Source organism: Taurulus bubalis, assembly GCF_910589615.1.
Source record: "Taurulus bubalis genome assembly, chromosome: 8".
NCBI lineage: Eukaryota > Metazoa > Chordata > Actinopteri > Perciformes > Cottidae > Taurulus > Taurulus bubalis.
Genome location: NC_136596.1, coordinates 8640262 through 8662428, shown reverse-complemented (window position 1 = coordinate 8662428; position 22167 = coordinate 8640262). Strand labels below are relative to the sequence as shown.

General features: G+C 41.1%; 1 protein-coding gene across 2 annotated transcripts in view; it reads right to left on the bottom strand.

The window, feature by feature from the left end:
- Nucleotides 1-5349: 5349 nt before the first annotated feature.
- pdlim5a (PDZ and LIM domain 5a) overlaps nucleotides 5350-22167 on the bottom strand; it is a 57985-nt gene continuing 41167 nt past the window's right edge. For both annotated transcript variants that reach the window (XM_079221967.1, XM_079221966.1), the window contains exons 10-15: nucleotides 13782-13864; nucleotides 10771-10957; nucleotides 9180-9360; nucleotides 7584-7704; nucleotides 7278-7393; nucleotides 5350-7081 (exon numbers count right to left, since the gene is read on the bottom strand). In XM_079221967.1, coding sequence (XP_079078093.1) covers nucleotides 6992-7081; nucleotides 7278-7393; nucleotides 7584-7704; nucleotides 9180-9360; nucleotides 10771-10957; nucleotides 13782-13864 — 778 coding nt within the window. In that variant the 3' untranslated portion in view covers nucleotides 5350-6991. The remainder of the gene's footprint in view (nucleotides 7082-7277; nucleotides 7394-7583; nucleotides 7705-9179; nucleotides 9361-10770; nucleotides 10958-13781; nucleotides 13865-22167) is intronic.

Genomic DNA, 22167 nt, shown 5'->3' with positions numbered 1-22167 from the left:
TAAATCTACATTTTGGATTATTGTTTATTAATTTACAAAGGAGTTAGGGTTAAGTAAACACACGCATTCAAGGTCAACAATGCCTTTGGCCGTGTTTGATGCTCCATTTCTTCAGGATGACAGAGATCGGAGGCATGCTGATGCAGTTTTATGTTACTCAACACTGCATCCAGTCTTAATTTTGTATTGCCTTGACTCTTTAAGCTTTTAATAATGCTCAAGGCCTGTGGAAACCTTTCTAAAAAGCCCTCGTGTTACATAATTCTGGTGAAGATATATGCTGGAACGTTTCTATAAATCAAATTGACACCGTAATTAAGAAAGATAGATAGATCTTTTGAGAAGAAGGCCCCAGGCGCACGGCTGTTATCTCTTTTTGATGGTTATCAGCTCCATCGCTAAGTTGAGGAAATTGGATATTAGCGCAGCACAACGCAGGCAAACTGTCCCCAGGTTCACATGAACAATAGCTGTTCCTCTTTTGAGTTTGCCCTGATGTCTTTCTTGTTGTTCAACACATTTCTTTAGACACATGTACCTCCACAGAAATAATGCAATGACTGTAATTGGATTCTGCTGAAGGCCTTTACGGTTTCCTCAGTAAAATCCCCCCCGATAAGTGGAGAAGTGTGAGAGGCACGCAACCATCGCAGTGGCAGATGGGAAACGTTAAGAACACGACACATTTCAGAAAATGTAATAACATTTTTGGTCATTGTTCAGAAAACTTGAGGAAGTTCACAGGGCTGCCACCACTGCTCAGCCTGTTGTCAGATCCAAATCTAATTTCTTCTGTGAACTTTCTGAGCGCTTCATATTTAAATATGGAAATACGTCGACAGATTGCTTTGATATGTGTGTATATGTTAACTTTGTATTTTACTGAACTCACTTCAATCAATCAGACTTTACCAGACATTTGCTATAAACTGAATATTGCTCCACAGGCCCATTGTGCATGGCCATGTACCCTTTGGCTGTATCCTATGTCAGTCTTTTCCTCTTTCTGTCCCACTCATCAGACAGAAAATCTGTTTGGCTTGACAAATTTGCTATTCTTGGCACGTAGATTAAGCACCAGCAATGTTATCTGCATTTCCAGCAGTCAGAATCAGACACCTTGTCTCATGTCACGAGATGTCTGAAACTCTTAAGTGTTTCAACTGCTCTCTCTCTCTCTCTCTCTCTCTCTCTCTCTCTCTCTCTCTCTCTCTCTCTCTCTCTCTCTCTCTCTCTCTCTCACACACACACACACCCATCGGGAAAAGAAAATGAGGGAAATGTTCTGTTTACAGCTGCTATGTGAAACTCAATTACACAGCCAATTGAGAATGTGGCTATTTCTCAGATTTGCGTGATGTCTTGCTGACCTAAATAAGTTTGCTGTTCCTGCTGAAGCCTCAAGAACTGCATATACTTATAAGATTGACATACCCCCCGCCCAAAAAAAAACAGTACACACACAAACACACACACACATCTGGACCGGGACGTCTGCTCCTCTCATTCATATTTGCTGAGTGTTTTCCTGCGGGGTTCCCCGGTGTTGCTGCCCCCGGACTCCCTCAGATGAGGTGAGGTAAGATTTGGAGCCACATCGTTATGCCATCTGGATATACATTCACACATGCTTGCTCATGTGCACACGTACACACACGTACACACACACATATATACTATTGTCATAACCCACACTGACAAACACCTGGACCTGGTTACTGGACGCGGAGGGAGAGTTGAATATTTTGTGTGCATGTGTGCGTATGTGTGTGTGTGTGTGTGTGTGTGTGTGTGTGTGTGTGTGTGTGTGTGTGTGTGTGTGTGTGTGTGTGTGTGTGTGTGTGTGTATAAGTGGGGTGTATGGGGAATACTGGGTTGTAGGTTATTCAGCGCTGGAGGCTGAGTTGAGGTTCATTTTTGTTCTGCTCTCTGAGCCCTTGAAGAAGGGGGCTCACTCCCCAAAGTCTCAAAAATGACTTTTCTTTGTTACTAGAACAATATGTAGAGTAATTCTCACAAACACAAAGAATCACGACAGAGAGCGTTTCAACTTGTTTGTGATGGCACCTGAGTAACGTGATTGTTGGACTGCTGTGAACATAATAAGTACCCTGTTTGCTGCTGTAATCCTGAAATTTCCCCACTGCAGGAATAAAGGAATACCTAATCTAATCTCTAATCTAAAGTATTCATATGTTTACATAACTCATTAAAAAAAGCATTCGGCAACACTTTCCATGTGAACATTTTAAAGAAACATAATCCAGGAACTGTTAAGGCAAAACAAAAAAAATCTGCATCTAAATTTGACTGAAAGATATTGGATTTAAAGGAGTCTTAACACCAGTTATCGAGGTGTGTAATATGCTCTCACAGCTATAATTGAGTCATTACATCCAGCTGTTATTATGATGTTGTCATCCATTACCTAAAAAAAAAACGGTGAGATGAAAATCATCACCTTGAATCTCTGAAAAGACTGTCTGTCTAGTGTTAATATATTTAGTGTTATACCTGCAGTTACTGCTGTCCAATAATCTTTCTGAAAATAGCTTGTATTAATATAACCATTACCCTCACTACTATACTGATACACATGGACAAGAGAGTGTACTTTTCTGGGACCATCAACACACACAAGCACACACATTCACACAAATACAATAAACCATATTGCCCCAACACTACATACAAATAAAAGTACAGTAGTATACTGTCTGTTCAGTCATGCTAACTTGTTTCCAAACGCACACAGCACAGTGTTAATTAAGGACAAACAGTGAATCTGTCGCTCCTGTCACGTGCTCATCTTCTTTGTAAACAACACAGGTGACGTAGCCTGAAAGGGTCAACATGATGCTGCGCTGAGAACAACGTAAAAATATAGATATAGATATGTATGTAGATATGAAAGCCATTGGCAGACTGTTCGAACTCAATATAACTTCAACGTGTCTCTGCCGCAACGTCGCGAAATCTCCAACAAACGAGTGAACGGCGCGAGACTGTCAGCACCGCGCGAACCACACGAAAAGGGCAACGCCTGTCACTGCCGAAGGTGTTTGCAAAGCAGTCGCAATTAAAAAAAACAAAAAAAAAAAACATCGGAAAAGCAATACCAAAAAGAGTTTGTTCGAGTCAGCCGCCTGCAGTAAAAGTTGAACGCTAAGCTACTCACCTTTTTTAGAATACCTTCTTTCTTTTCTTATTTTGATGGAGAGCAGAAGTTTCGAGCACTCGGTAGGCTCCTCCGGACAGATGCGAGTCGGTCTCTCTGCACGCCAGAGTTGTGGCTTTGCTCGCTCTCTCTCTCTCTCTCTCTCTCTCTCTCTCTCTCTCTCTCTCTCTCTCTCTCTCTCTCTCTTTACCTCCCCCCGCACACACACATGCACGCGCTCACACACTGGCCCCTCAGCCCCTCGCCCCGCTGTATGAGGGGTGATTAATGCCTTGCTGAGGTGCATTAGCGAAGACAAAGGTGATTGAGTGAAGACGTGCTCCGACTGGCTTCCACAAGCACTCTCCTCTACTATGAATAATGAACAACCAAAAAGAGCCTAATTGTGCTATCTCTCCACCAGTAATAATATATTATTAATAACCTGGAAGGAAGTCATAGGAAGAAACAAATCAATGTGTAGGAAGTAGGCCCTGTCTGCTGGTTAGAATGGAAGGAATGTGTTTATTTTAAACCACAATAATTAGCAATGTAGGAAATTCATATTTGTTTTTTTGTTTAAAGAAGACAACTTTACATTTTTTCACATACATTTTACAGGAAAGGATACACTTCACAAAAAGTGTTACGTGAAAAGACATTTTAAATAATTGTTGCAAATCATGATACATTACAGGCAATTAGCAGCACCAATCCCAAATCAGATATGTAAACTACCATTACTTAACCTGTGACTACTGCATGATCATTCAGCCTGACCCTCTTCTGTCTGTGATGTCAGCAACTGATTCCTTTCGAATGGTAGAAAAACAAACTGCATCGTATCGCACACTTCACCTTCGAAATGAAAATGTTACACGTATTCAATGTTTCGCTGTCTTCATGAGCAAGAGCACTGAAGTACAGCGCACCTGGAAATCCAAGAGGACTCTTAGACAACTTTTGCTTGATCAGCTCCAAGAATAGAAGGATGATTAGAATTGGAGCCAATGCGACATATCTGATTCAGAGAGAGAGAGAGACATGTGTAGCCATGTCCACACACTCATTACCCGAGCGTGCATCTGTTTAACAAAAACACAGAAAAGTTCGACGCTCGCTCGAAAGCCGAGGAGCTGGAGAGTGGAGAGCCAAAAAGACAGAGATTCCAGGCTTCCCACCAAGCCCAACTGGAGGAGCAGAGAGCTGAGACCAGGAGGACACAGCAGCCCTGAAAAAGGCAGAAGATCTGCTTTTTTTGTGAAGGCCGTGGGTTTATGGCTTCATAGCGCCGCCTAAAATGTCTCTAACATCAAGCCCCTCATTGAGGTGTCACCTACATGTATTACATTTGGTAGACGGATGTAAAGGTGGAGACGGACAAAAATGCCTCTTGGAGTTATTCCCTAATCTCAAAAGGGAGTCAGACATTTTGAATTGAATGTGTGCTTCTAGCCTATTTTGAGCCCACTAGGCTCCGGACTTTAATGACCTCCTCCTACAGATTTGTTCAGGACAATCTAGAGGTAAAGAAATTGTTGTAACTTCAGTGTACCTTGTCAAATCTTCTTAACATTTCTAATTAGGGTCCAGGCCTGAATCATTCACATAAAAAATGGACTCATACAGTTCAGCCCCGCCCCGCCCCTTTCATAACTCATAAACTGTTTGTTGCAGACACTTGTGATACTTCATTGTGCGTGGGAGTGTATACTGGCGCAGGAAGATGAGGGCAGGTCTGTGTGGTAATTCATGCTTGTTTGAACGCCTCTAATAGACCAGAAGATATTTTAAATTGTTTTGCGGGGCAGATACTTGTTTCTTAGTGTCAGCTGATGGTGGTCCATGCACAAGTGATACAAAAGAGGTTAATGGAGTGGGGAAAGATGATATGCCTGCAGATTTTTTCACTCGAATCACTCACAAGTTCTTGCTACTATGGCATCGCTCACGTCCTCATCGCTCACAGTATCTTCAGCTCTTTGTTTTCTTTCTATCTCGGTCCTCTTGGACCTTTCTCAGCAGAGGAAGCATGCGTTGAAATCTGCATTTCACATTGCTCATGTCAGACTCCTCTGTGCTGCCATGTGGTTTTGTCAAGCCATGCAGGAAGTTTAGTGTGGTAAGATAGTATTACACCGACTGAGAAGAAAGCAAACATGAGGAAACAGAAGTTTCCTCTTGGGGGTTTAAAAGATCATCATTTATTAAACAAACCATTTATCCATTTCAACAGTTTTATTAGATGAGACTCAAGCTTTTTCCCCATGTTTGATCATCACTGTACACTGTACTCGCCCCCTTTTTGTCACATACAGTAAAAACCCAGCTTTCTTCTGATAAATATGTGAAATTAGTAATAAGTGAGTTGTGCTGCCGTTTATTCTGGTGTTTGATAAATAAACAGAAAAGACCGAGTGCACCCTTCAGCCATAATAAAAAGTAAATATATCCAAGTCAATATGTTGATCCTCAAAACGGAGGAGAAACTAGCCCCCATCCATTCCCTGAAAAGGAAACGCCAAGTTATTCAAATAGTTAAATACATATTGTCAGCTAAGACATTTCTCACTTCTATAAACAAAATACAATAAACAGTTTACAACACAAGGATTATGTTTGACCTTCCTGCAGGCCAGGACAGACAATTCTACTCATTTTTATGAAGCAGATGGAGGACCCCATAAACCACAAAATAATGCAATTTGTATAAATAGCATGAGATAAAATAAGTAAAAATATGAAATTGATTCATTAAACTATGGCACTCAGTATGGAACACATATTTCTGCAACTACTATGCAATTATCAAGATAATAGTCAATAATAGTAAGGAAATATACATAGATATAGAAAATATGGGCTTTACATTTTGTTACACATGTATCTATTTTGTATGGTTGTATCGGTCCCATGTATATGACTAAATGTAACCTTATATTGTGAAACCGGTAACATTTTATGTAAATATTTTATACAACAAATAGAAAATAAAGTTATTTTAAAAAATACAGAAAATTCTAATAATTCTAAGCACTGAAAATTCTAATAATTCAAAGGCAAAAGGTTTCCCTATCAACCCAGACATCCAGCTCATCGATATTAAAACAACCAGCACATATTTCTCTATGAAGATTCTGATTAAAAAAAGTTTGACACAGGAAATTGGATGGCTAATATTCTCTTGGACTTGTTTTAATACATGTGGATACGATTATTACATTTGATTAAAGCTACACAAACATTAGCAGTAACAAAAATAAACACCTGCTTAGAAAATAATTGCCCAATACCCTCCTCTCTTTAATTAAAGTCTGATAGCATATGTATGAATACACATGTATATTTTCGCTGATTTAGCAGTTTAGCGTCTTTGTACACTGACTTACAATTCTTAATGTGGCGATTTCACCACTGTCGTGCTTTTGAGAAACGCAAGATCAAACTCTGGATTAAGAAATAAAGACTAGGATTAAGTAAAAGACTAGGATCACACATATTGAATGTCTGACTTTGGTGATCATCATCATTTGGCAGTAAAACTATTCTTTACAGCAAAACAATCCAGATTAAAATCAATATTTGTGGTGGAATGTGGTAAAAACTGTGATTCTTTACTTGCTTGGATAAATCACATGAGAAAAGTACTGGTTTTAAAATGGGTCTAGGTCCCTAGACTAGAACAAGTTTACTTTTGCAAACATGGCAATGGTTCCCTTATTCTGACCTCTATGCTTCTGCGAGTACTGCTTGAGTTGTATTGTTGCAAGAACTATAACGAGGCCTTCCCAAGGGAGAAAGTAAGCTTCGAAAGATGAGAAGAAAGTCCAAGATTCATATTTTCAGTGTGTGAGCATGTTTCTTGCAAAGAGGTTTGTCTTTCTTGGAAAAGAAGGTCTGGCCTTGGAGAGTGGTGCAGCACACCTGATGAAAAATAAAACACATACACAGAAAGGTACATAAGTAAAGTTGTCCAGAAAACCTTTAAACTCCTTGTTGATAACTCGCCGTCTCCTTAGAAATAATGATACAAATGCCAGGACATGCATTCATCACATCACTGTGAGGGACCCTGGATCTGCTATTCAGATGACTGTGAATATACTAATCCTTCACTTACCGTGCAGACGAAGCAGGTGTCGTGCCAGGTGTAACCGAGGGACTCCAGGAACTTGTCTCCAGCCTCAATGGGGAACTCACAGCCATGGCAGCTGGTCCCAAACATACTGTAGAAGTCTTTTTACACACAAAGCAACATGGCATGACATACACTGCACTGAACAAAATAATCAGTACTTATTACTTATACGTATTTCTTTTTTTCTTTATAGTTGGCACCAAAATACAATTATTTTCCTCCTTCATCAGCCCCATCAGCAGATCAAGTGGTCCAATCAGCGTGTTGTTCAGAGTCCTCATCACTCACCTTGTTCACAGTACGGCTCTCCGTCCTCCAGATGGAAGATGTTGTTTCTGATTGGCTGCTGACAGCAAGCGCACAGAAAGCAAGGGACATGCCACGTCTGTTTGAGGGCATTTATCACCTCCTGGGAGCAAAAAGCAAAGAGTGTGGTTAGTTGGAGGCATCATGTAGCTCATTGGGAGCACTGGTCTTTGTGTGGCTCGGTCATAGTAACTGGAAATAATAAGATCCAGGAAACAGAGACTGTTGGTGGGATACTGCCGCGTTGATTGCTTATTATAAAAACGTGCCTTGTTTGTTATCAACCCCTGCTTGATTGTAACGAATAAATGTGTCTGTATGTCATATTTAAATATATTGTTTTCTTCTTGTGGGCCACATGGCCCACCTTAAAATAGACAAACCGCTTTCTTTCCCAACCTTAAACTGTGAGAACAAGACAGGACAGAGAATCAATGGAAAGTTGGTGGGCCGCAGTAAAATGAAGGATTAGGGTGAGAGGGAGTGAGAGTGAGAAAACAGGTTAATAAGAAGGCATAAGCTGGTTGAAGATGTGTGAGAAATAGAGGGTTGAAAGGGATAGAGCCTAAAGAGGTTAGAACATGTGAGGGATGAATGTCAGATCTGTTATGAGAGCAGAGATCTCAGCTTCCTGACACTCTGGGTTCATGCTACACCTGCAGCCTCGAGGCCAATAAGCCTAATTCTTCTAACACCAGAACATATATCACATTCCTGAGTCTCACTGGTGGTCACTATAGAAATTCCCTATAGCTTTCTGGCATTGGCCTCTTCAGCATTTATCCTGGGTTGGTCTGACCTTAAAGGTGACCATTTGAAGATGTAGCTTTACTATTTAGCCTAACATTGATTACAAAAAAGGTCTCAATGCACAAAGTAAAAAGACAGAAAAAGGTATTAAGAGAACTGGATTCCATAGTAATAAAGACGTACATGTCTAAGTTTGATGCCTCCATTTTCCCACTTCGAACCCCTCAACCTGCAGCTGGCTCACAGCGGCAAAACTACAGAGCAGTGAAGACTGAGAATTCAACTGACACGTGCTTAATCTAGTTGCTGTAAACCAGTCTGTTCACAGTCTTACAAACTGTTCAATCATTCTGAAGCACAAAAACCATAAAACAAAGTAGGTCAGGTGTCGGCCTGTGTGACAGGTTTGCACTGAATGCCAGAGGACTATCGCTTTGGTCTCTAAACAACAGGTGGTTGAGTTTGAAACAGCCACACACACAATGTGAAGGTCAGCTGTACAGTAAGTGAATGTTAAGGTATTCAGACAAATTCTACATGTTATCTTCGCTTGCTTTGTATTGCTAGAGCTTAGTTGTCATCTTCACTATCTTTTGCATTATCAAAGTTCATGAATCTGAACTGTACAGTACATTCTGTTAAATGGCCATCACACAACAGACAAGAGCAACTAGACAACAAGCCATCACCTCTGCACACACACACACACACACACACACACACACACACACACACACACACACACACACACACACACACACACACACACAAACACACACACACACAAACACACACACATCTGCTCTATTTAGCTTCACACTAACTCACCCCCAGTATTTTGGCCTGGCAGCGGCTGCATGTCGGAGCCAAGAAATCTTCATAGCAGTGTTCACAGTAGACAGATCCCTGTTCTTCCACAAAGCCTACATCTGCCAGTGACATACGGCAGTGGGCACAGTTAAATTCCTCCTTATGCCATGATTTCCCCATTGCTACCAAAAATGGTCCTCTGGAGAAAAAGAAATAATAGACAAGAAGAGACAACAAGATTAGTGGCAATCAACTTTAGATTTTGAACTGAAATTACCAAATAACTCAATTATGATGATATCTCATCATGAATGCACTATGAAAAGTAAACTACATTGCAAATGTACCCACTGCATAGTCTAATAAAGGAATATCTAATCTAATTGCTCAGCAGTTATGCTGATAGGTTCATTGCCATGCCTACAAACAGCCACTAGAGGGCAAATGGGCAAACCACTAATTAATAAATGAATGAATGACAATGTGAGTAACTTCTACAAACTGTGTCTCGCTAACTCAGCATATTTCCTGCTTCTTCGTTCTCCCTATAACAGAGTCAATACATTAATCATGATGTGCATTATGATGATTATGATTCGTATCAGAATTATTCCATCACTGATGGCTTCATTGTCTCAGTATTCCATTCGGGTCCCTCGTCGTTGCTTCAGAAAGGAGGAACACGGTTTAGAAATGTAATGTGTTGACGTCTACTGTTACCATCAGCCTCTGCGTCCACTCAGACGGCACCTTGGCACTGTTCACTTTGATGATTAGGCAAAGTGGGAAAACAACAGAGACTAATTTACTCCGCACAATACCGTCGCTGTGCTTATCGGAGCTTTCTCAGATAGTGGCCCAAGCTTGGCCTCCATTAGCATGTGAGCTACCCTATATCCTGAGTGATATGTCATGTAAGGTGACACAAGTTAGATAACACCTGGCTTAGGGCAGTCATGAGAAGAAGAGAAGGAGGCAGGAAGGAGGATGAGGACGTGATGTGCACTTGGTGGACTTACAAAGGAGGGAAATTAAAAAGACAAACCCTATAATTAAGCATAATAACTGAACAGGATAACTAAGAGTTGTATCATCTTATATCGTGTTTTCTTGTGTGTGTTTTGCATTCTGTATCTACATACTGTGTGTGTGCGACATCAACACAGTTTGATCTACTGCAGGTGCAACTTAATTCCTCTTCCCCTTATCTACACTACAGTCAGATCTTTGTAGTTCTACAGTTTCATACATAGATTATTTACTCGAGATGGGTTCCATTTAATTATTTTAAGTGCCGAACTGGGACAATGAATAATTGAGAAGTGGACATATTTTCCTTTCCGATCTTAATTTGCTTGAGTACAAATGGATGTCTGTGCAGCCGGGTGGAAGATATTGCCTGTTTTTTTTTTTATTATCATATCCTTGTGCAAGCAGCATATGAGCATTATATGATCAAACTAATAACCATGCATGTCAACTGTTTTAATTGAGTTCCATGGTTAAAAAGGTAGAATAAAATAAAATAATCCCTATAGTCCCTTCAGGGATCCTCATTCTTAAATTGATAAATGACGTTACAGTATTGGCCACGGTATCTGTCCCTCACCTGACCACCATGTTGCAGTGGGCACACATGGGCGTACGAGTGCCAGCAGGGATATGTTCTGCCATCTGGACTAGGGTGTCCTCATCTTTAGGGTGGGGCTGAGGTAAAGGCCGGGCTGGGACAGGACCTCTTCCATTACCCTTTATACCGAAAGATGGGGTGGTCAAACCTGCCCGTGGACCGTGACCTGAAGAAGATGGAGGAGAGACACAAGATTATACTGGTTGCGCAACAGGGACACAAAGATGGTAAAAGGAGGGAGGAACAAATGGGAAAACCCTTTCAAAAAGTGAGCACATACAGCATCGCAAAGGATGTGTGTGCAAGTGTGTGTCTGTGTTTTCTTCCCAGGTGTTTAAGTTATTTGACCTCTACCCTCTTTGTCTATACACCCAGCAGGTGTCATGGCGGTGCATGCAGCTGGCTGACTACTGTTGTCAAAACCATGAATTCTCCACATCAATCTTCCCTGAATCTTTCAGTCCACCTTTGACACATTCCTATGGCATATTATATGCACACACACACACACACACACACACACACACACACACACACACACGCACACACACACACACACACACACACACACACACACACACACACACACACACACACACACACACACAGACCACCAAGACATTCCCTCAGCTTAAACCCAGACCCACACCTGGCTAAACATATAGTTGGCCTTTGATCTCCACACTGTGGATGGAGATTGTTTTTGTATGTGTGTGCATGAGGAGGCAAGGGCTACTTTTAGAGCTTGGCTTTACCATAACATGCCATATTTAAGTGTGTCTGTCTGGGCTCAGAACGGGCCGGGTTTACATTAAATGTTGGGGCTTGTAAGGAATTCAATTGAGGTTAAACTCAGAGGCTGTATGTCAGAAGTGGACGTAGTCACCGTGACGTCACCTTTTGATTTGTGGACCAACGTTTGGAACCTTTTTTTTTGACATTTTGTCAGTCGCTATCTTGGCTTTTTTGTAACCAGAAGTGATACGAGAGGGGGGCGTTAAGTACAACCGAACGCAAAAAGTCATTCATAGGTGACCAACATGTTACAAAGTCTTTCATGGACTGAAAACACACAGTGAAAGGGTTAAAGCTGTAAGACGGAATAAGGAACACGCCGTTGTAGCGACCTGTTAACCACAAGGTAGCCAACCTCTAAGCATACCCTGTACTCTATTTTACTCTGAATCAGAACATCAGTGACCAAACGAACATCATGCTGTTTTGAAGAAGACTTGAAAGTAGCTTTTGAAACCATAAACTCATGTTTATAATTTTTACTTAGGGAATAAATCATTTTCTCTTGGACTTCTATTTAATCAGTTATTTTTGGAAACAGTGGAGAGGCCTCTCCTGACTATTAAAAAAAATCCACTTTTGTTGGTTGATCCTTGAAGATTTTTGTTGGCCACTTAAGGGAAACAGAAACAAATTGTGAACAGAACATATCCATACCTTTTAAGTTGATCTTGCAAACGTGGTAACACACAGCTACTTATTTAAACAACCAGCAGAGCAATATTACAATTTATTTGGATTTAGTTGTGTTTGCGCTCACCTGACCAAAACCAAAACTTTAGTTTAAACTCGCTGTAAAGCGCCACTAAGGAGCTGCAGATTCAGGTGATAATTCTCTGCAGGTTTGTCGCTAAAACTATGTATGTGTGCTTTTTTCTAATTGTAACATCATGCCAATGTACAGTATTTTACAATCGGCATTTGCACCAAGGCAGGGTCTGACGGCATGGGTTCCTGAACTAAGGATTCAAAAGGGATCAGTGGCTGACTGCTTCTCGGGGACTACACAGTATATTTTCATGACCCTGGGTCCATGGGTAAGTGACTATGTTCATGATTTGTGTTGAGTGGCAGTTACATCAGGGAGAGAACTGACTTGTGCTGACGAAATGGATGAGGTAAAAGTTGAAGCATATTAGGCTAGATTCATAAATAAATGTCCACAAACAAACGTCATGTATATTTTGTAGATAATAAGCAGAATAATGTCCAGAAAAGACATTCAATCTCTGAATATATGGGCTGAGTGCAGATGGAGTAGGGCCATTATACTCCAGCTCAGTGGCTTGCCTTTAAAACTTTATTCAGAACTCCCGACAGGTCCCTTCAGTAAATATTATCTTTCTAACCGAGTAGAACTGCTACATGTGTGACTGAGCAAGGCGCCACAGGCAGAGCGGGACCTTCTCGTCTGCTTAATGGGCTTCCATAGAGGAAAAAGACGATTAAAGAAAAAGAAAGTCTGCAATGACCTATTTCACAACATATGTGACGCTTCAAGCATGGAAAATAAGCCTCTTTCCCTTTGCTAACTGGCTGCAACAACATGCAATCCTACAGCAGTAAATCAGTTTTACAGATTTGCCAGGACAAAAAAAAAATATTATTTTTAACTGTAGGTGGGATACAAAATAATCAATCAAAATACATACTTGAAATAAAATATTGTTCAATTCCTAAATGAGAGCTTATTTTTGGGAATGTATTTTGGGGGACTCTACGTCATTTACTGTGATTTATGCTAAGAAAACAGTTCAGGCACCTTAGGCGGATTATTCTCCACTTGTTAATTTAGTGAAAAAATACCACAACATGCCCACAGGGAAAGCAACTCACACACAGTCATACAGATATGCTTTTGTTGGATTTTGCAATGGAATTTAGGCAATAATGTACTTGCAATTAGCTTGATGGACAAACATGTATTTTAGTTACTGAACACTATGTATAATACATTCTGTATTATTTAATGTGTTCACAAAATGTTATTTCGGTCAGTTAATAGGAAACATGCCAATTGTGGCTTGCTCCATGAATCATATTTTAAACAGAGGGAAAATATTACACCTGGGAAGAAGTAAATGAACAACCATTAATTAAAGATGAGCTACTATCACAAGTGGAACACACACACACACACACACACACACATACACACACACACACACACACACACACACACACACCATGTTTACCCTGGATTGCAACAGGTGCTTTGATCATGGTCTTGACAACTGCAGACTCATGGCTGTTGAGTTCCGGCTCATCTCCTTCCTCACTGTGCGGGGAGACAAAATGGAAATGATATGTAAATCAATTGATAGGTTTTGAAATGTAATTAATGTAATGAAAACACACCAGAAACCATTGCCCCTGCACATGAAACTCAACTTGCACTGCTTAGATTGCAAAAGGCACGGTTGCCATTTGCATCCTAGTCAGTCCGTGTCTTACAAAGATGTTGTTTTCGTGCCCATGAGGAAAAATAAATGCCACGCAAGCACATTCTCATTTGTCAAGTTCCTGTCAAAATGCAGTAAGACCGACTCCAGACCACCTACCTGCTGACAGAGCGGAGACAAATATGGTACCAAACAAAACACAGCATGCCGCTACAGCCAAAACAGCACAGTGCTCAACTTCATGGTGCACTTCCTACTCGTGAGCACAGATATGTTGCCCATGTGCTCCTTTCCCAGAAGAACAGAGACCAGGCCACCGGCCTAATGATGGATTGGAGACGAGTAGGTTTGCACAGCCCTGACGGTACAGCACACCCATTCAAAAATGATGCCGGTATATCAATGCAAATGACTTAACAGAGAGTAATGGACTACGGTGGAGTGAAATAAAGGCCTCATTCCAGATGTGCTGGGAGACAGATGCCAGATTGGCAGCACTAATGCTGGAGGGGAGACAGAGGTCTTATAGTGCAGTCGAGAGTTTACCTTATTCAGTGGATTACTTTGATATCTTTACAACTAATGCATATACAGATATTGTTGCCATCTCCCTTTTTTCTTTCAAATGTCTCCATTTAAAGTACGAGTTTGGACGCTTCTTTGAGGTCATGAAGAGACACAGTGAACGAATCCCCCCTACACTTTCATCTTTCATGGGCCCAAATAAATAAAACCTTCAAAATGTCACATTTGGGTCAAAAGCTGAGCAATTTTGAGAGACTCTGCAGTAAAATTCAGCGGTGATCTTTTCAAACGATGCCAGAACACTAAATTTAAGTGACAGAAGAAGGGAAATGACCTCACAGGATAAGCTCTCAACATAAAACAGATAAATGAACCCTTTAATGGGTTTTCGGTGTATATTTAGCCAACAGCCGACACATTTTGTCTCTAAATAGATGTATAATATTCCTGGTATTGTTTTGAGTACTAAGGCAAGACATTTGTTATATATTATTTTGGGGTCACACATTCTCTGTCGGGCCAGAATTGTTGCAGGACAAAACATGTGTCCTTAAGCGTTATTCCTGGATGCAAACTTTCTCTACTTGTTTAAGTTGTACATTGTGCGATACTTTTAGTAGGAAAAATACACATATTTATTTTTCTCTTTTTTTAGGGTTGTATTGACTGATTGTCTATTAATTATAACTGTCCAATTAACAACTAAAACCGGCTTTAAAAGTCCTTTTCTGTTTAACTTCCTGTCCTTGCAGAGGTGCCAGAGCTTGATTATAACGGAGCAAAATGTCTCTGCTCTTCAATCAAATGTGGCTTCAGAGCCTCAAACTCTCCATTGCCCTTCAATGTGATGCAAAATGAATTACGTCTAAGACTTTACGTCTAAGACTAGTCTATGACTAACATCAAGTGTGTGCTTTTGTGTGTGTGTGTACGTGTGTGTGTGTACGTGTGTGTGTGTGTTCATCACCAACCAGCCAGTTCAGGAGCTTGGGTGGGCCAGCAATCTCTATCCAAACATATTACACCCATAATGCATAATTGTGGCCGATGCCAACAGTTGGTTCACTGCTGTCTTCCCCTTGTGCTTGGCTGGTCGGGGACTCAAGTGGGAAGTGGGAAACAAGTGTTATGGCAACCGCAGCCATGGTTACGTTCAGTTTTGCCTGTTTGTTTTGTGTGAGTGAGAAAGAGGGAAGGGAAAATAAATGAGAGAGACTGATAGAAACCGTGAGGTGAATCAACAGGAACAGAGCGACAGAGAGAAAGATAAAGAGGAAGAAAGTCTGTGTGCTAACTCCACCTCATTAGATGCTCTGTGCATTAGCTTACCTCCCTGCCTCTGCCATGATCCATAACATCAAATGTCCCTACAGAGAGTTCTCTTGGTTTACCACCCAGGACTTACTCTAAAATCATCAATTCAAGCTTTCTGAATCAGTTTTGTGGAATAGCAGTTGTGGGATATGTGGTCAAATGTACAACTCAGGATGAAAGGAGAGGAGACTTTACATTTACCTAAAGACATAGACAGCATTGACGGGAGAAGACAAGAGAGGGTCTCCCTCTTCTGTGGCAGACTGATGCCAAGACACCCTTTGGCGTGAGAAGAAAACATATCACAGAAATAAGGAAAGCAACATACACACAAAGTGACGGAGATAGTTGGTTACAGCAGCCCAAAATGACAATCCCACCCGTAGTAGCTGTTATTGTGAAATATAGAGAAGATAACACAAACGCAATGTGAATCTTAACTCGTTGGGCAGATGGTTAGAAAAGGCATCCGATGAATATAAACAATGTTAAGCAATGAGCACACAAGCTACAGTGCAGTGACACGGATTGTGATGAATGCACCCTGCGGACGGCTGTGCTGGCATTGATTCCAGCTAATCAGCCTTTGGCCAATGCAGTCCTGATTTAAGTACTCTCTGTAGGAAAGAGACTGTCACACTCGTTATCTGCTTATCATTTTGTGTACCATGTGTCTGGCAGGAGGAGCCAACATTTACCTCTTACGCCGATAGCCAGAGAGAGAGAAAGAGAGCGTAAACAGTAGGCAGACAGCGTCAGAGCCGCCAGTTCAGAATCAGAGTTATATGACGAGCACGCAGGCTCTTGCAAGGAATTTGACTCTATTCCTTACATTTGTTTTATTTTGCATGTGCTGAATAGAGAAATGAAAATAACAGCTAGAAAAGAGGGAAAACAAAGCTGGACAAATGAAGGTAAAGAGACAAGTAGTGAAGAAGAGAAATGTGAAAGATGTTTACATAATCATTATATCATTATATTTTAAAAGTACCAATGAGCAAAAGAACAAAAATAAAATATCAAGTATTTATAAGTTGCAAAAAAATAACAACAGTGCAAATAAATAAATGATGAGTAAATCCTACATTTCATCATCAGTAGACCATTTACATTCTACCTTTTGCCAACCTTGTTGCATGACCAACAGCACTTCCACACCTGCTTGTAGTTCTGTACTTAAGTTATTGTACTTTCACTTGCTACAATTCTACTCATGGACATACTTTAGACATTAGCTGTAAGCAGTTAAACCAATGAGTGACCCCAAGGTTGCCACTGTTAAAAGTAAACATAATGCTAGAAATGTAGCACATTAAGTAAGTAAGTCACTAAGCTTTCTGGCTAGTTAATCAAACTAAATGTGCCGTTTTCTCGATACTGAAACAGAAACAAGAGCATCAGCTGGCGTCACTTTATCCAGCAGAACGATCCTGTAAAGAACAGAAAAGACCTCATCCACATAATGCCATTCAGCTGTAATGCTCTGTGAGATTAAAGGCTATAGTGACATCCATTCCAATTATCTTGGCGAACAAGCTAACAACATTCGTTTTCATTAGCTTCGGTAATTGGCTAACAACAGGTGACAAGTAGAGCAGGAAATAAGATGCTCGCCAGTCCTTCATTCATTAGAGCCAATTACAGCACAGCTCGTTAATATTCTCCACCAATCAGGACAATTATATGGGAACTTAATTGTATTCTGCAAGACTGTGATTGGTTGATTAATGGAGGCCCCGCTGTTCTGATTCAATAGGAGCCAGTTAGAGAGCTGACCATCTGGAAACACTGGGCCATATATGAACCTTGTTAACTGAAGGGATAATTAAAGAGGGATGGGAGGAAGGAGGGAGAGTACATTTATTTATTTGTATCTATATCTCTTTTCTGTCTCACTGTTTTACACTGTTATACCTTAATACAGTGCAACATAGACATTTTAAATTGTGTATAACTGCTCTGTCGTCGGGCGCTGCTCTGCATCTCTGCCAGGAGGATCACGCGATCAGTGTGTGTCCTTGAGTGAGTGAGTGAGTGAGTGAGTGAGTGAGTGAGTGAGTGAGTGAGTGAGTAAGTGAGTGAGTGAGTGAGTAAGTGAGTAAGTGTGCACCTCTGTGTCTATCCAGGCTATCAAACTGCATCATATTGTGAGTGCCCTGTTATGGCTCAATGGACATACTGCCATTAACTTCCTGCTGACTCCTCACTCACTACTGTTAACCGGCCTGTTAGGAGCCGCTGGTGATTACCCAGCCTAGTGCATCTTTGACCCCCCATCTCCGACTCTGCAGCCACAGCTGGGGGATAACATTATGTTGTGTGTTTGGCTAACAACTAATGGAAATACCAGCAACACACTGCTGCATACCTGTCCGCCTCTGCTCTACGGCTCACTTGTATTATTTTGGACGGTATGTTTTGCTAATCATAGATGGAACTACTACCAGGACACACAATACCTCACCACCAAAATGAGTTTTCATTTTGTTTTGAGGAAGATTGTGCTACGCGTCTTATACGACTGCTTTGAACTGATTGCCTGGCTTCACTACTTGTTTTTGAGTTTGAATGAAGTGAAATGTGCTTTTCAACACCTTACAGGCCACAGTTGGATTATCCAATTGTGGGTTGCATTCATTCAATCACACAATACAGTGCAGACACAACAGGCACAGATCTGCACTCCACTGAGTGCACCTGTCTAGTTGTTCCTATAGTCTATTTTCAGCACTACCGCCTAAAATGAGACTTCTTGTTTGCTGATATTAAGAGATAATGAGGAAAAAGAGTACAATTCAGTCCTCCAACTGTTTACATTAAGAAGTAACCCCTTGAGTGCTGCAGCTCCGATGAGAACTTGTTTTATGCATCTCATAAATGTGTGGGTTTGGTTTGAACATTGAACAAATGGTCCATTAGCATAGCTGACTGCTGTCCAGCAGCGCTCTCCACCACACAACAGATGGTCTATAATTCAGCACTGTGATATTCTTCGGATGGCATTCAATCCCCACACACTAAATCTTCCATGTGCATTCTCACACGCACACACAATGACAAAGACATCCACCCACACACTCTCTCCCTCACATACACACACACTTGTCATACTTCACGGTTTAAATGTGTACAGTTGTGTGGACTAGCCACCGACTGATCTGTGTAAGACGCTGCCAAGATGTTTCACAGTGACCACAGAATGTCATGAGTTGTCTCCAGAGACATATGGACCGTGTCTTTTATTGCTGGCATGCTCTGACCAAACACGGCCTTTTCACTGCATTGAATGGCATGTTCAGTGGATTCACAGGTTATTTCAACTACATGATGAAATTAGCTATACGTACCGTTAAAAAATAAAAATTCAACAACAAAATTCTACAACAAACACATTTGTTTGAGTGCTATCATTGTGAAACCTCATGCATCACATCACATTGGTGCATATCAATGAGTGAATGAGTATCCACACGTTAAATCGCATTAATTGTGAAGTAGATGATTATATTATTGTCACTCTTTAATGGACTTAGACATGGACAAAACTCTATTTAAAAGACTTTGAACCACAATCAATAAAACATTGCAGAATGCCGATTAGAAAGGATTGTTCACAATTGTTTTTAAACCTAAAACAGTGCCGTTTTGTCCAGGTCTGCCCCGTCTACCTCTTGTTCTTGGACAGGTGCAGCTCACTGACGCTATGGCGCTTCTTTTTCTTCTTCCTCAAGCGTAGTGGCGGAGCTTGAGAGATTGGAGTGGTTAGCAGGGCGTCCAATAAGCGGTGAGACGCTGCCTTCTCAGGAGGCGAAGGACTGCTCTGATAAGTTGTTCTGACGAGGGGACGGCACATTGAGGAAGAGAGGAGGCAGAGGAGGAAAGGGAAATAGTGATAGAACCAAGATGTCAATTGTGTAGAAAAGATAGAAAGAGAAAAGGGTTTTAGAAGTCATCACACACACACACACACACACACACACACACACACACACACACACACACACACACACACACACACACACACACACACACACACAGTTTACCTCGCCTGCACTGGACTGCTGTGCTCAGGTTGTGTGTTTGTTGTGGGCTGTTTGGGGGGACAGGGTGTGAGAGGAGGGGGCAGGAAGTCCAGTGGGCTTAACAGGAGCTCTCTCCTGTTTACAAATATGCAACCAAAGTGAAATTAAATGTCTCCACAGAAAATACTGAAAAAATAAGAAAAAACATTGTTTCAGTAATTTTGGCGGATTAGTATTGTTTCTCCCTAACAGTGAACCAGTGTGTAGTCCTTGCAACATCTAAGTATTACACTGTACCTGACTGGTTTGGTAGAAAAAACACGATGACGTGTTGATATATGAGATAGATGAGTATTGACTTGAGCTGCAGAACTTAGGGGACAGACATACAGAATGCACAGGAAGCAATTTATTGAGCAATTAATTGAGATTACTTCACGTGTGTCAAGTATTTGAAGTGTTGTGCAGCACCTGTGTTGAGGAGAAAGCTCAAACTGAGTTTGCATGGCCTTCAGAGACTTGGTAGCTTGTCTATATAAGTTGTGGTCATCACCATCATCATCATCAGTAAAACGACCACTGCACTCAGAGTGTTTTGAGTCTGTGCTGTCCTCTAGTGGTGTCGCAGGGGAATTGCTAGACCAAGGCAGCAAAAGTAAAGTATTACAGTCAAATCCTTTTTTGGACCTATTATGCATTTTACTGTAATACTGTCAGCTTTAATAAAACATCCCAAGCTCAATGCACCTTTCATGGATGGGCGGTTGAAAGCCTGGTGGCTCTGGAACGACGCCATCTGAAGCAGCTGGCCTGAGGACAGGACCAGGATCAGAAGACGCCTCAGGTGTTCGGTTTGGAACTAACGAGGAGTTGCTGCCATGTGATAAGTTAAGTCCTTGAGCAGGTAATCCACTAGAAACAGGTAAACAGGATGCTGGAGTGTGGGTACAAACAGGACTCGGTCCAAGAAAGCGTGGGCTGTGAGCTGACATTAGCGTTGCATCAAGAGAAAGGTTATTTGACCTTTGGGATTGACATGATTGTATTTGGCTTGGGGTTGAACTAGTGTGTGTTAAAGGTGCCAACAGTGGAGCAAATGGATCATAGTTCATATTCGACAAATGGGTTGGATGTATTTGACGAAACATGTTAAAAGGACTTGAATATGTCATTGGGATGGCAACTACGTGAATGGGTGTTGTAGATGAGGCATTGTTCTCTTGATGTTGCGTTTTTTAAGAAGCTGCCAGGTTCGGAGATGAGGATATAGTTGGGGATTGTAGCGCTCTCCTCTGGCCAATGCTGATTGGCTGCTGAGTCTGACACATGGATGTGGTTGGTCAATGTGATCAGATGTGGGTGTGGCTTCTGCATCATTCGTTGGTCTGAGGATTGATGCGTTGGAGCTCTGTTACTGGCAGATAGCAGACCATAATAGTACTCTCTAATGTGAAATCAGTGTTACAGCTTGCAAAATCACAGTGTATTAAACGTCAGTTCGTAACACATCAAATTATTGGCCACATGTGTGAACACCACAGACTATACATGGTTAGTTAGTGTGATTACATTTTTAAAAAAAGCCATTTTGTGACTGCCGTTTTATTTAAAAGTGACTGCTGTGTTGCAGGACAATCATGACAAACATGACAGGTGGAGAGGTGGAAAAAAGTGTAACAAGTTTAGATGACGATTTATACCATTGATATGTGACCTCCCCATGGTTTGTCTCAGATTCAGTGAGACAACTAGAAGAGCAAAGAGTGGAGAAAGGAAGGAAAAAGGAAAGGGACACCAGAGAAAGAAGACACAAAAAACACTAAATAATTTTATTAGCTACAGTATTGAATAATAGTATTTTTTTTTAAACTCAAAACACAGAAGATACATTTCAGACACCAGACGTCCGGCTGGTAAACATAGGGTTGAAACAAATGTAGAGGCACTGGAGACATAGCAAGGGCCTCAAAAAATACCTTTGCATTGCGAGCATAAATTTCATTTATACAGTCACTTTGCACACCATCAAAGCTGAACAACCTGCTCACTGAAAGGAGCCTTCCTGACTTGCATATCCCTTACTTGTACCATACACATGTCTTGTAGCAGCAATCTGGACGGTCTGTTTACATTCCAGCACCAAATCAAATAAGCTATTGGTCTATATATAATATACATGCATGAAAAGTTGAATTCTCGTCCCATTTTTTAGATGCCACCATATTTCACATTAACAGTTATAAACAAGCCATTAAAGCTCCAGGTTTGAAGTGTCTCCCCTGACGATGTCTATACAACAGTCCAAATACCAAGAATGG